This window comes from Engraulis encrasicolus, chromosome 24 (genome assembly GCF_034702125.1).
Source record: "Engraulis encrasicolus isolate BLACKSEA-1 chromosome 24, IST_EnEncr_1.0, whole genome shotgun sequence".
Lineage (NCBI taxonomy): Eukaryota > Metazoa > Chordata > Actinopteri > Clupeiformes > Engraulidae > Engraulis > Engraulis encrasicolus.
In genome coordinates this window covers 42,849,385-42,864,384 of record NC_085880.1, presented here as the reverse complement: position 1 = coordinate 42,864,384, position 15,000 = coordinate 42,849,385, and the positions used below count along the sequence as shown (strand labels likewise).

General features: G+C 45.4%; 1 protein-coding gene across 1 annotated transcript in view; it reads left to right on the top strand.

Annotated features, from left to right (window-relative positions):
* The window catches only part of mlip (muscular LMNA-interacting protein), a 52,561-nt gene that overhangs the window by 4,611 nt on the left and 32,950 nt on the right, over positions 1–15,000 (top strand). Inside the window, 3 exon segments of the mRNA XM_063191362.1 lie at positions 8,356–8,487; positions 12,550–12,738; positions 14,606–15,000. The exon segment at positions 14,606–15,000 is cut by the window's right edge and continues 2,242 nt beyond it. Coding sequence (XP_063047432.1) covers positions 8,356–8,487; positions 12,550–12,738; positions 14,606–15,000 — 716 coding nt within the window.

Below are 15,000 nucleotides of genomic sequence, written 5' to 3'. Positions count from 1 at the left end.
TATTTTAGTCAATCTCAATTTAAGAGGCTCCGATTCTGGGGGCAAGGTGGTTTGTGCCCCAAGCACTGGTTGGTGCCCCAAGCACTCTGCGTACTCTGCCTATGCCTTGCAGCGACCCTGCTTCCCCTGTGCTGCATGGTTGAGTGATCATTAGCCTGCGCTGCGTTTCTCTGTGGCCAGTCACTTACTCTGAAGTCTTCTCTGATTAGCGCTCTGTGCTGTGCTCAGCGTGGCAGTAGGCAGAATAATCCATTTCGAGACAAGTTACGAAGTTGTTTTTCGTTCAATGACATGGCACGAAAGCAGGAGGGGCTGTGCTCTCCCAGAAATGCCACGCGCATGCATGCACTCACGCACGCACACAAGCAAGCACACACACTACACACTCACACACGACACTAACCGTATAACAAAACAAGGCAGTCATGCAAGAAGAAAGTTTGCCATGTCAGCCAGGCTGTCAAAAGTGCCAGCCGTGTTTTGAAGAGTAAAACAAATGTCTCCTCCCACCCGCTCACAGTCATTATCTCACAGCAGGGCTTTAATCCAGGGCTGCACTGGGGGAGAAATAGGGTCCGGGCACTTTTTGGCTTAAAGGGGCCCCTCATAATTAACGGCACAGAACTTACTCAGCCGGTTGGCCCAGCACCCCCGTTCAGATTTTTTAAAAACATTTTTTTGGAAAAAAAAGGGCCCACGAGGGTGCGGGGCCCACCGGGAAATTCCCGCTATGCCAGATGGCCAGTCCAGCCCTGCGTCTCTGCTGATCCATAAGCTCTCACTGTCTACCTACAATGGTCTTTACAAAAACTATTATTAAGTTGAGAACCTCAAGTTCAAGTTTGGAATTCAAATTTATTTATTTACTTATGTAGCCTATTCATGTATGTAGCCTATGTATTTTTCAAAAGGGACAGTCTGTGGTCCCATGAACTTTAATCTACTGTAGTATTAAAACGAGAAGAGATGCTTGCTCCATATGTTTAGCATTCAATGCTATTTTCCACTTTTAGTCCCATTGGAACGAATGGCACATTTTCATGTGTTCATTATCAACATGTGTGGGGATGATGTGTAAACATGCTCTTTATCATGGATATTTACATGAAGGATTACGTGTTAACATCTATAGAATGTTCTTAACGCCAATCAGAGTTTGATTTCACATGGAAGTCCACACAAGATCGTTTGCAATTGCTGATACAGGCCTACTAAAATCATCGGAGATTCTGTCTGAGTTCTGATTAACCCCCGCAACACCCCATCAGGACTGTATTAAGACACTGTGGTGCCCCTGGGCACACATCTTGTAGGTGCCCCCTTTAGGAACAATATTTGTAACGTTTGTGTCATGTGGTGCCCCCTCACCTCAAGTCAAGTCAAGTCAAGTCAAGTGTACTTTGTTGTCAAAAATCTATGTAACAGGGTTAGCACAGATGTTTGAAATTGTGTTTGCAGTTAATTGCAGTTAAGACTAAAACATATACTAAATAAGACATTGACAGTAATCTCTCTCTCATACACCAACACATACACCAACACCAACACACATACACACACACACACACACACACACACACTCACACCGATGTACCTCTCTACAAGTGAACGCTGCAGCCCCCCCCCCCCCCTTCATGTGTGTCTATATTTGTCCTGCACACAGGCGGCATGGGCGGCATAGCATGGGGGCCAGAGGTTAAGACATGACGATTGGCTGCATTCACTGGCCACACAAATTAGCCACACATGTACACACAGCGTCCCGAAATAGCCACCGCTTGTCATTCATGAAATACTTGGTAGGCTATAGGATAGATGTATTGGCAGAGGCAATCTAGTAGGGGCTGCAAACAAAAACCCAAAGAAATTAACATTCGACACAAATTGCCATTATTACTTTGAGCTGTTTTTCATCATGTGGAGGCTTGGGGGCCCCAAGCAGCTGCCTGCCTAGCCTGGTGACAAGATGCGCCTCTGTGTAAAGTTTTTTTTTAAATGAACCCTTGTGAAAAAATAGACTTGCAGTCTATAGCAGGAAATCTCCTGGCTGTTTTCATTTCCAAAACATTGTATTATGAAGCAGAGTGCTTAATCAAATTACGAATGCATTTCATCGATCCCGTAGATCCGTGGGTCAGACTTTCCCTTTCAAAGTTTTATGGAGTAATTTATTATTCAAATTATATATTATTTCCCTGGTTAACACCAGACGACTTCACAAGTGAAGAGGCTATCTATGCAATTTCTCATAGGAAAGGTGAGGTTTACAATTGCACATGGCCATTTATTGGGCATTATGAATGTGTTATTTGACATACGTAGCCCATAGCCAATTGTGTCAGCTGTATCTATTCAAACAGACTAAAGTCCTCGCCTTTCCACCCCTCCCCACTCTCTGATTGAGGCCCAAGATCTGGAACCCTTGCTGAGGGATAGAATCCATGCTTTCAGATCGGAACGATTGTGCAAAGCAGCATGGGATATCCCGGGCTACTGTAGCAGAATGCAGAATCGAATGCATAATTTATTTCCTCTATCCTTCAGATCCATAGGCCGGACTATGGGGCAAACTTTCACTTTCATTTTTACACTTTCAAAGTGGTAGTGCACCTTTTTTATATGGAGTTTTTTTATGCCCACAATGTTGAATTGGCCACATTGATAATGCAACAATACTGCAGTATGCTGCACCAGCTGCAGTAGGCTACAACATATATATTGTAGAGATCCTTACTAGTCTTGTTAGAACTTCTTTATTTCTTTCTTAGATATATGGATGCATCAGTCCTTTCATTAAATTGTTTTGAAACAAAATATTGTGTTAAAACTAAGATATCATCTACATATAAAATGCGAATCACTTTTCAGGTTAGCCTGGTGCACGTAAGAACTACATTGATTATACTGATACTGATCTCATCACTTCCTTATTTATTTAACGTGTGGTCCAGATGAATGAATGAATACAAATGTCTCCTTCTGCCACTGAATTACATTTCATTATATTACACTTATTTGACGCTTTTATCCAAAGCAACTTTAAGGTTATTTATTGCACGTTACAGGCCCTGAAGCAATGTAGGCAGGCCCGTTTCAAGGTATTTGGGGGCCCTAGGCAAAGAGAGACTTTTTGGCCCTTCTCTTCTTTTGTGACTAATGGGGGAGGGTTCCCCTCGGGAGAGAGAGAGATATTTTGATTTTGCACTTTTTGGTCATTGAATTTAGGGACGTGTTGCCTCACTCTCAAAGTTGTCATTGCTATCTTTTGAAGTACATAACAAGTCCTTCCATGGGGCCCCCTTTTCACATGGGGGCCCTAGGCATTTGCCTAGTTTGCCTGCCTGCTTGTGACAGGCCTGAATGTATGTTTAGATGTCTTGCGTAGCCTCTTACTGCAGATGGGGTTGCCGGCGGGCCTATTCACTATTTGCTGAAAATACTCAACTACATCATAACAACATTGCTATGACATTACTGAGAGCCTTAAGTAACAGATTAAGACATAGACATTACAATTTTGGTGACAGTAAGGTTATAACATAGGCTCTGCGCTAAGGGGTTAAGGGCTCCTCATCTATGGATGCAGGACAGGTGTAGGGAGAGGTAAGGATGGGAATCGAACGGGCAACCCTGATCTCAAGACCATTGCCCTAACCAGGGCCGCTGACAGCTTTTGCTGGGCCCAGGACAAAGTCAGCAGAAAAGGCCCCCTACCCAATACATACAATGTAATGGGGAGCCCATTCTGGGCCCCCTATCTTCCTGGGCCCGGGACAACATACGCCTTTGTCCCCCCTGTCGGCGGGCCTGGCCCTAACCATTAGAAAGTGTTTCTCAACAGGGGTGTCGGGGCACCCTGGGGTGCCGCAGGCCCCCTTCAGGGGTGCCCCGGAAACGTGGCTGATAAATAAATTATGTAATATAATACATATTTGTCTAAATTGATAAGTTAATGTTAGTCAGTGGAATCTTTCATCTGCCATTTACGCACAATAAAGTAAATATAGGGCGCCACAGTCAGCTGCAACTGCAAACGTAGGTCGTGTGACTTCTCCAAATGTGTTACTTTTCTAAGCTTGTGTGGTATCGGATGCGATGCCATGTTACGGCTTGTTGGTTTGGGGTGCCTTGAAATTTTTCATGAATTGAAAGGATGCCTCGCCTGAAAAAGGTTGAGAAATACCGCATTAGATCACGCCTACCCCACTGAATGCTCTTGCACCCAGTAATCGTCATACTGTAGGTATCAGACATCAAAAGGTGTTACAATGCAAAAACTTTCACTGTCACAAAGTTTCTCTGCCTTTTACTGTCCACTCCTTTGGTGCTTGGCAGTCGATCCAATGCAGAAAGTTTGTACGGTTGTGCCTAGAACTCAAAACGTCAGAAGGGCTTATATTTTCCCAATTTCATTTGCTTGATCCCTCTGATCCATGGGGCAGTCTTTCACCTTCAAAGCGGGAGTTTGCCTCCTGAGACCGCCTGTGTTCGTGTATAGTAAAGAGAATATGATATACATGAATAATATCAAAGAGAATACGATTAGAGTACAGCATGTACAAAAGGCGTCCATATTTTACCTGCCCATACTCAGCCCATCTGATGCCTTTGGCTTGTTAACCTCCTCCCCTCTCCAAAATCTCCACCTCCTTTTCTCCATCTCTCCCTCACTCCTCCTTAAGCTCTCCCTCTCCTCCTCTCCCTCTCCTCTTCTCCTCCTCTCCTCTTCTCCACCTTACCCTCTGCTCCTCTCCCTCTCCTCTACACCTCTCCCTCTTCTCCTCTCCTCTTCTCCACCTCTCCCGCTCCTATCCTCCTCTCCACTTCTTTCTCTCCAGCTCTCCCTCACTCCTCCTAAGGTCTCCCTCTCCTCCTCCCCTCTCCATCTCCTCCTCTCCTCTCCATTTTCTCCACCCCTCCCTCTTCTCCTCTTCCTCTGCTCCTCTCCTCTACACCTCTCCCTCTTCTCCTCTTCTCCATCTCTCTCTCTCCACTTCTTTCTCTCCAGATCTCCCTAACTCCACCTTAAGCTCTCCCTCTCCTCCTCCCCTCTCCATCTCCTCCTCTCCTCTCCATTTTCTCCTCCTCCCCTTCTCCCTCTTCTCCTCTCCATCTCATTTTCTCCACCCCTCCCTCTTCTCCTCTTCCTCTGCTCCTCTCCTCTACACCTCTCCCTCCTCTCCTCTCCTCTACTTCTTTCTCTCCAGCTCTCCCTCACTCCTCCTTAAGCTCCTCCTCTGCTCCTCTACACCTCTCCTTCCCCTCTCCTCCTCCTCTTCTTCACCTCTCCCTCTCCTCCTATCCCATTCCTCCTCTCTACCTCTCTCTCCACCTCTCCCTCTCCAGCTCTCCCTCTCCTCTACACCTCTCCCTCTTCTCCATATATCCCCCTCCTCCTCTCCCTCTCCTCTTCTCCACCTCTCTCCCTCTCCTACTCTCTAGCTTTCCCTCACTCCTCCTCCCCACCTCTCCCTCTCCACCTCTCCCTTTCCAGCTCTCCCTTTCCTCCTCTCCTTCTCCTCCTCTCCACTTCTCCCTCTCCTCTTCTCTCACTCCCTTTCCCCCTCTCCACCTCTCCCTCTCCTCCTCCTCTGCCTCTCTTCCTCTCCACCTCTTCCTCTCTCTCCCTCACTCCCCTGAGATGAACCTGCCTGGTGTTGTCTTATGCAAATGCAGTGGAGGTACTGCTTCCCTTACCGGCTGTTTCTTAATTAAGCAGAAGCAGGAGACATACATACACTCTGAGAAGGCATGGCCGTGTGTGTCTGTCTACTAGGGCTGCCAGACAGTGTGTCTGGCTCATGCTGTGAGAGGAGGAGTAGAGCATGATTTACATGAATCTTCATGCTGCTTTTTTTCTTCTCATGGCAAGAGGTTTATTCTGCCCAGCGCTGTTTACTCATCTCCTGCAGGGGTTGCGTAGGAGGAGGACGCTTGATGGCTCTCCCTCTCCTCCTCTCCACCTTTCCTCATCTCCACCTCTCCCAGTTCTCTTCTCCTCCTCTCCCTCTCCTCCTCTCTTTCTCTCCCGCTCCTCCTCTCCCTCTCCTCACTTTCTCTCCCTCTCCTCCTCTCCCTCTCTTCTTCTCTTCCCTCTCCTCCTCTCCCTCTCCACCTCTCCATCTCCTCCTCTCTTCCTCTCCCTCTCCTCCTCTCTTCCTCTCCGTCTCCTCCACCCTTCCTCTCCCTCTCCTCCTCTCCACCTTTACCTCTCCTCCTCTCCTCCCCTCCCTCTCCACCTCTCCCTCTCCTCCTCTCCCTCTCTTCGTCTCCTCCTCTCCTCCTCACTACCTCTCCCTCCCCTCCTCTCTTCCTCTCCCTCTCCTCCTCTCCTCCTCTCCGTCTCCCCCTCTCCCTCGCTTGATGGTGACAGTCTGTAATTAATGGCACTCTGAGAAGAAATCAATTTAGAATCCTGTCAACAAATCAGCGTGGGCAAGGACAACGTTAATTTTTGACACATGATGATTTCATAATGTTTATTTCTGTTTACCGTATTTTGAATGTCACTTTGCGGCAGATTTGTCTTCGGATTCCTTGCGGATCGCCATTTATCATGTTTAATTATTGAAGATAAAATTGGCTGTGTGGCAGTGCCTCTGCTGTGCATCACATATAAAAGACTACATTTCTCATTTTTTTTTGTGATAGCACGCGCTGCATGCTGATGTCCAAATGCTCAGCCTAACTTCCTTCACTCTCTCCACTGACAATAGTTAATTGTCACTTTCTGAAATGTGAACAGTTGAGTTCAACCCTCGCCCTCCTACATAGCCATGGTCATTGAATAGAACTACTGTTCTAGAACATTCCATTTAACAAACAGCAAAACCTCCTGGCAAATCGGAGGGAAATACAGACCATATTATGCCCATGAGGTTAACACACACAAGTATTAGAGTTTTAAAGTCTTGCCCACACAACTTGGTTTGCATGTCGAGTCAGACCTCTTTGTTTCTCTCTTATTGCTCGTCTTGCTCCAGCTTGCAGCTTTGAAGTTCTGATGAATGGAAATACACACAGTGGATCCTCATTAAGGTAGCTTTGATTTTGTTTGAAATCTTCTGACGAGGAGAGTAGTCTCTGCTCTTGGTCGCTCTTCCTCTGGTAATATACACCTAGTGCATATCTCAACAGTCCTGCTGATCGTATAGAATGCTATGTGTGTTTGTTTCTCATTGATTTCAGGAGTAATGGAAAAGCTTAGTCATCTGTGTTCTGTCATTCTGTTCAATAATGTGTGTGTTTAGAGTTGGGATGCTGGGGAACTGGTCTGCCAGGGATGTAATAATCAGTTCGTATTGTAGTCTTTTTACAGAGACAAAGGTCTTAGATTCCTGTGTGAGTCAGGTGTTACTTGGTCATTGACGTCTATGCCTATATATATATGTCCCACTCTTCACTGTCCTGTCCTAATAAAAGTTAAAAATAAAAAAATAAAAAATAAAATGAATATATATATATATATATATATATTAGGGTTTTTTTATTTTTATTTGGACAGGACAGTGAAGGTTGGGACAGGAAATGAGTGGGAGAGAGAGATCGGGGAGGATCGGGAAATGACCTCGGGTCGGGAATCGAACCCAGGTCCCCGGAGTAACAGTGCTCTGCCCGAAAATATTACCCACGGCAGGGCCTTCATTGATGTTTTTAGTAGTAGAAGAGAGGTGGTGCAACCACAGGTAATGGCACTCATGGTGAATGGGAGAGGAAGCATGTTGTAGAATTCATTAATGCAGTAACGTCACCCAGTAGTGATATTAGCTGTGGTTGCATCACCCCGACGTCTGCTTCTACAGTAAGAACATCAGTGACCCGCCCAGACTTGTATAAAGTAGAAGCACTTCCACATATGTAATTACAACACGATATTACAAAGTTGAAACCTTGTAATATCATACCACGGGTGTTGTAATTACATCTGTCAGAGTACTTCTACTTCTACAGTGCTTTATAGTATTATACAACTCTGGAGCTACTAGACAAGTCATGTCCTTACCTGAGCCAAATAGTGAAAGCCCAACTGGGAAACTCCAACTCCCATTGCCATTGTGACACAACACTCCACAGCACACAAGTGCACACTGCACACTGCACACAACAAAATTGCATGTATGCCCCCAATGGAGCCTGAAAGGGAGAAGTGCGGCGGGATGGTACCATGCTCAGGGTACCTCAGTCATGGAGGAGGACAGGGAGAGCCCCCACACTCCCCACACTAACCTGGCGGGTCGGGAGTCGAACCGGCAACTTTTGGTCAGATGCCCTAACCACTTACCCATGATGACTGCACTATAATATTACCATTACCAAATAATTCAGCAGTTTCTGTTTGTTTGTTCCTACCAACAGGCTCCATCAGCATCAGCCTCCTCATCTCGCTTCCCATCCTTTACCTTCGTCCCTATTCTGAACAAGCTGCCCACCAAGAGCCGAATCATTAATGTGGGCCGCAGACTACTGCCATCGCTGTTCCCAAGCCAGGTATGGTATGGGCCTCTCTTCTCTGATCTTCACACCAGCTGTAGTGTCTGTGATTAGTCCTACTCATCCGTCATCATAATTCCTACCCATCCATCAGACTTCTACAGTCTTCGTTTCTCAAGTCCAGTTGTTTGTAACGAAACCCTCTTGGACCAGTTGTTTAATGTTTTTAAAGGGACACTGTGTGAGATTTTTAGTTGTTTATTTCCAGAATTCATGCTGCCCATTCACTAATGTTACCTTTTTCATGAATACTTACCACCAGCATCAAATTCTAAGTATTCATTATGACTGGAAAAATTGCACTTTTCATACATGAAAAGGGGGATCTTCTCCATGGTCCGCCATTTTGAATTTCCAAAAATAGACATTTTTAGCTGCAAAAATGATTGTACTTGGACCATACTAAAAAATATTGTTTATTACTTTGTAAACTTTCATGAAAAGATCAAATTTGGCAATAGGCAGCCCAGTTTCAATGAGCAGCATAGTTGCAGTACCTTCTTTGACCATTTCCTGCACAGTGTCCCTTTAAAGACATTTTTGTCTTTTAGACTTTATTAGTGACAGACAGGACAATAGAGAGAGACAGGATTTTTTTCGGGGAGAAAGAGACGGGGAAGGGTCGGCAAAGGAGCCCAGTGCCCTACCATTAGAGCAGTGATTCTCAAAGTGTGGTCCGGGGACCACTAGTGGTCCGCGACAGAGCTCAGGTGGTCCGCGAGGGGATTTCTACTTTTCCAAGATAAGCTATTAGTAGGTTATATTTCAAGTCAAGTCAAGTCAAGTAGGTTTTATTGTCAATTTCTTTACATGCACTGGTCATACAAAGAATTTGAAATTACATTTCTTGCTTTCCCATACAGACATAGACAAATCTAGGTAAGGACATAGACAGTATAGACATAGACAGTACTTATACATGGACTTAAGACAGTATGGACATAGACAGTGCTCATACAGACATTTAAAGTGCAAGACTGGACAACAGAAGACTTGTAGAGGACATACATTAAGAGGTATTGTTGTGCTTTTGTGCTTTTCCTAAAAAAGTCATTTATAGCGTTCTAGACATGGTAATAGTAGCATTTTGAAGAAAAATAAATATTAAAAAGGTCTGTCAAGTACACCAACAGCAGTGTGTGTGTGTGTGTGTGTGTGTGTGTGTGTGTGTGTGTGTGTGTGTGTGTGTGTGTGTGTGTGTGTGTGTGTGTGTGTGTGTGTGTGTGTGTGTGTGTGCGTGTGTGTGTGTGTGTATGTGTTTAGTGCAGGTAGAAGGTGCGGTGTGCGTCTGTGTGTGTGTTCGTGTGTCTGTGTGTGTGTGTGTGTCAGTGTGTTTATGTTTGGGTTTAGTGCAGAAAGTGCAGTGTGCTTGTGTGTGTGTGTGTGTTTGTGTGTGTGTGTGTGTGTGTGTGTGTGTGTGTGTGTGTGTGTGTGTGTGTGTGTGTGTGTGTGTGTGTGTGTGTGTGTGCGCATGTTTTGAGTTAGTGCAGGTTGAAAGTTCAGTCACAAGTATAGTAGTGCAGGTGGAATATTTGTAACATTTTCATGTCTTCAACAAAATAAGGCAGGCTTATAATGTGGATAAAAAGTAAGTGATCTGCATCGGAATCAACAATGTCAAATTAGCACCCATCAACTGTCAATTCAGTTGACGGGTGGTCCCTGAACATATTTTGGGGGGACAAAGTGGTCCTCGGTCTGAAAAAGTTTGAGAAACACTGCATTAGAGCCACGGTATAGGCCAACCAGTTGCTAATGTTACGTTTATACTGCTCTTTACTGTAATATATCTGAAAGCATTTGGGTAATCTGAAATAATATATGTGAAAGCATTTGGCTTTAAAAACTACTTTTGAAAAGTTTCCAGACAGGGTTGTGTGTGGGCAACACAAGAAAACAATAATGAGCCATACTAAGTCTCTGGAACGTTACTGTTTTTCTTCAGTTGACATCATGGCCATAACTACCATTGAGGACACAGAGGTCATGTCCTCGGTATATTTTCAGAAAATGTATCTATGATGGAGATCGATCTATGATCAACAATGATAAATTCAGTCTGTATACGCCACCCTCATTTATCCTCAAGGCAGTGAATGAATGAAAACGAACTTTGACTGAGTTTGAAGCATTCTAAATGTACAGTAAGCACTAAGCAGTATAGCACACAGTATTTGACCTCAGTATTTGAAAATGTCTTGTTACGGCCCTGGTTGACATTTTTAAGTCCATTCACGAGACTGTGGCGATGACTAATGTAGCAATGCATTGTGCTAAACCTGAGGGGAACTTGTTGTCTGGTTGGTCTCTCTTATTCATCATAATGGACTTTGATTGCACTATACAGTCCCCTGCATTCATCTTGTACTGCAACTATTTTTTGCAACAGCCAAGATTGTTACTTCCGCCAAGGGAGGTTTGTTTTATACCTCCTACAAGGGGGGTATGTTTTCGGTCACGTTGGTTTGCCTGTTTGTCGGTTTGTCTGTCTGTCTGTCTGTCTGTCTGTCTGTCTGTCTGTCTGTCTGTCTGTCTGTCTGTCTGTCTGTCTGTCTGTCTGTCTGTCAGAAGTTGTTGGAAAGGACAAAAGGAACAAGTGATTTCATTTTGTTGGTGGGATCCAGGATTTAAAAATATATATTCTTCACCATTGCGGGATAGGGTGAATTTTGACATTCCAATTTCTAACTCCACAAAAACAAGGTAGAAAGACTTGGGGAAAAAGGGATATAACATAGTTCTTTCAAACAGCTTCCTTGGCGGAAGTCTGCACTCTCTGAGTGCATTTATGTATTTATTTATTTGTCTTTAAACAGTCTCCATTCAGTTTGCTTTTTTAAAAAGGTTGAATTTGAATCTATTAATTTATTGAAATGAATGTAAGTAAGTTTGAGTTTGTTTCATTTGGATAATCCTGCAATTATTTGTCAGTCTATCCAACGTTGTTGTTTGTGTATTCTTTACATGTGTTTCACAAACATAAACACAAAAACATCAGCCATCAAATAGGAACTTCCCTTGTTTTGAAGTGTAGTCTACTATGTTCTTGACAGAGTTGGAAAAAGCCCCCTCCCTGATTGTGCAGGCCAGAGAAGTATTTTGTGCGGGCGGGCGGGGCGTCCTGACGTCTCTTGAGGTTGTAGCATTTTCACTGCCGCAGTAAATTAACTTGTTCCCCAAACGCTCATCGAAAGGGGTGGTCTGTGTGTGTGTGCACGTGTGTGTGTGTGCATGTGTTAGTGTGTGTGTGTGTGTGTGTGTGTGTGTGTGTGTGTGTGTGTGTGTGTGTGTGTGTGTGTGTGTCTGTGTGTGTGTGTGTCTGTGTTTGTGTGTGTGCACACGCGTCCATGTGGTGTGTGTGTGTGTGTGTGTGTGGGGGGGGGGGGTGTAGCTGACCTCACGCCCCACTAAAATTCTCTCTCTCTCTCTCTCTGTACTCTGGCTCTCCCTCTCTCTCTCTCTCTCCCTCTCCCTCTCTGCTCTGGCTCTCTCTCGCTCTCTCTCTCTCTTGTTTTCTCTCCTCTCTCTCTCTCCCTCCCTCTCCCTCTCTCTACCTCTCTCTCCCTCTCCCTCCCTCTGCTCTGGCGTTCGCTGGGCGAGAGGCATCTGCCAAAGCTCTTACACAACTCCGCATGGAGTCAGGGAGTCATGTGTTAGGAGCATGTGCAACAAACATGTGGGACAGACCCTGTGAAGGAGGGATGTACTCACTGGCGGCAGAGGACGCACACACACACACACTGAAATACACACACACACACTGAAATACACACACGCACACACACACACACACACACACACAGTTTCACACGCACACACACAGTCACATATGCTGACACACAGACAAGCCACACTCCCTCCAACAAGACGCCTGAGAAACTTGTTCGGAGCAAAAACAGTTTTGAGTCCCACAGTGGGCTCTCTGCCACTGACTGACTAACTGACTGGCAGAGTAGAGAGATTTCTTCAGAAGTTTGTTTTTTGGGTTTTTTTTTGCCTCCACCCAACCACTTGCTCCACAACCTCTCTACTAACTCTCCGCCGTGCCACTTCTTTTAGGGTTTAGAGCCCCCCGACAGAGCCGCCCCGCCGTCGGATGATAGCAGAAGTAGCGGCACCATGGAAGGGGGTGTCTACAAGGCAGAGTTTGTGTACATCAGAGAGCCAGAACCAGAGGAGACTCCTGGAGAAGAAGTGGCAGCAGCAGCAGCAGGCTCTTCTAGAGACACCGCAGCGCATATGAAAAAGGTGAGTTTTAGTTCAGGCTGCAGAAAAATGTTTTAGATTTTTTTTCACCGTCCCTTAAACTGAAAATGTTTCAGCACCACAAGGTTCCTTTTAAGTCGTTGGTGAAGTTGTGGGGGCGTTGAGGAGGTTGAGGCGTTGGGAGGGGGGGGTGAGTTTTGGACTTTGATGCTCAGCCTTCAGCCTTTAGAAAATCATGAAATGGCGACCTCCTACTGCACGACTGTGAAAGTGTTTGCGAGTCAAGGCAGGGGGTGCTGAAGAAATCCCAGGCTTTTTTCCCCTTCTATCTCTCTGCCCACTTACTTATCATTGCCAACTGCAAGGCAAGGCAGCACAGCAGGCGTCTTGCTGAGGGATGTTGACAGTTTGTTAAAAGTCAGGGATCAGATGTATGAAACTGCACCGGAAAAAAATAACACACACTTTTTATTTCCTGCCCCCTGTAGAGATGGTTCTTTTGCCTCGCTGATATTCACATCAACACTGTCAATATGTGTGATGATACTGTAGATTAAGTATATTTAGAAGAACATGAGAGCACTTACAGTACACAGTACACACATCAAAGCAACGGAGATGAATCCAGCACGATGTTTGTATATGGTGCCGGAAGCTGCCGGAACAGGAAGCTGCTGTCACTGTTATTAACCCGTTTAGATCCGGCATTATAAATTTGCTCTTACCAGAATGTGTTATGTCATAGTAGTGTAATACTATGCTACATTTTCAATGACTATTACAGCGTTCCACTGACGCGCTGTTATAAATTTGCTGTTACTGTACCAGAATGGCAATGACCAAGTCGTAGTGTACCTGTATTACTAAAGGCCCTGTGTTATGTTATAGAAGTGTGGTACTATGGTAGTTCACTTTTCAATGACTATTACAGCCTTCTTCAGATGGAACGGTGTGTATTATGTGGCTACTGTATGGAGCCTTGTAATATGCACTGGAATGCTTAAAGGGGTATGCCACTATTTTGGGGCTTAATACAGTTAGAATCGTTGGCTGGGGTTTATAAAGGTGGTAAAGTGTCTTATTTTTCATGTGAAGCGTTGTCTTGCTTTAAGACAAGTTAAAAGAGGGAGTATGTCGCTAAGCTAGTGAAAGTCAATGCATCCATGTAGCATTGCTACATGCTACACGAATCCATTGACTTTCACTAGCTTAGCGACATGCTCCCTCTTTTAACTTGTCTTAAAACAAGACAACAGCTTATATGAAAAATAAGACAGTTTACCGCCTATATAAACCCTGGCCAACGATGTTAACTGTATTAAGCCCCAAAATAGTGGCATACCCCTTTAACTAAAAAGTTATTACCATATTACTACACTACTATGACATCACACTGAGTCGTAGCCCCATAATGCACGTCGTACCCCGGTGGCACGCTGTAATATTTATTGAAAAGTTATTAACCACCATAGTGCTACACTACCGTGATATAACAGAGGGCCTTCAGTAATGCACTATGACTTGGTCATTGCCATTTTGGTAACAGAAAATGTATAACGGCATGTCTTAACGGGTTAAGTAATACTGTATATTATGACTTGGTCTAAGCCATTCGGGTAACAAGAACCTTATAACAGGGGCAGTGTCTTAACATGTAATGTTTTGAACTTTCACTCAGTTGGACGGTCAGTTTGGGCTCACCAAAACACTTGTGTTTCATTCTGTGTTTCCTATTTTTTTCCAGGCCTGTAAATAACAGTTTTATTGGACACAGCAGGGATGGTGTTGTTTCTGTATCGTGGCGACGCATGGCTGAAATTCCCACCCTCCCAGCTTGGGAGACAAAAAAATGTGCTTGTGAGCGAGAATGATCTCATGTCTCTTGTCTCATCTCATGTTTCCTCCTCAGCTGAGGGCGCCGCCATTACCGTCAACCTCAACCTCCTCTGCCGATCTGCAGACCCAGACCCAGACCCATACCCCACCCTCGCCCCCACCCTCGCCCTCGCCCTCGTCCTCGTCCTCGTCCTCGTCCTCACCCCTGTCCACCCCCGTCCTCTCTCTCCCTTCTCTCGGCGAGAAAGTGATCTCCACCTATTCCAGTAACTCCAGGAGCCCGGCCGCTTCTCCGCGTGTGGCCATGGACACCAAGACCGACAGGCATGCGGCAGCAGCAGCAGGAGGAGCGGGAGGAGGCTTCTTGTCATTCTGGGTGGGGGGTCGTGACAGCGAGTCCCCCCCGGCAGAGAATGCCGGTGGAGGAGGAGGAGGTGGCGGCGGTAGAGGGGGAGTTGGGGGTGGAGG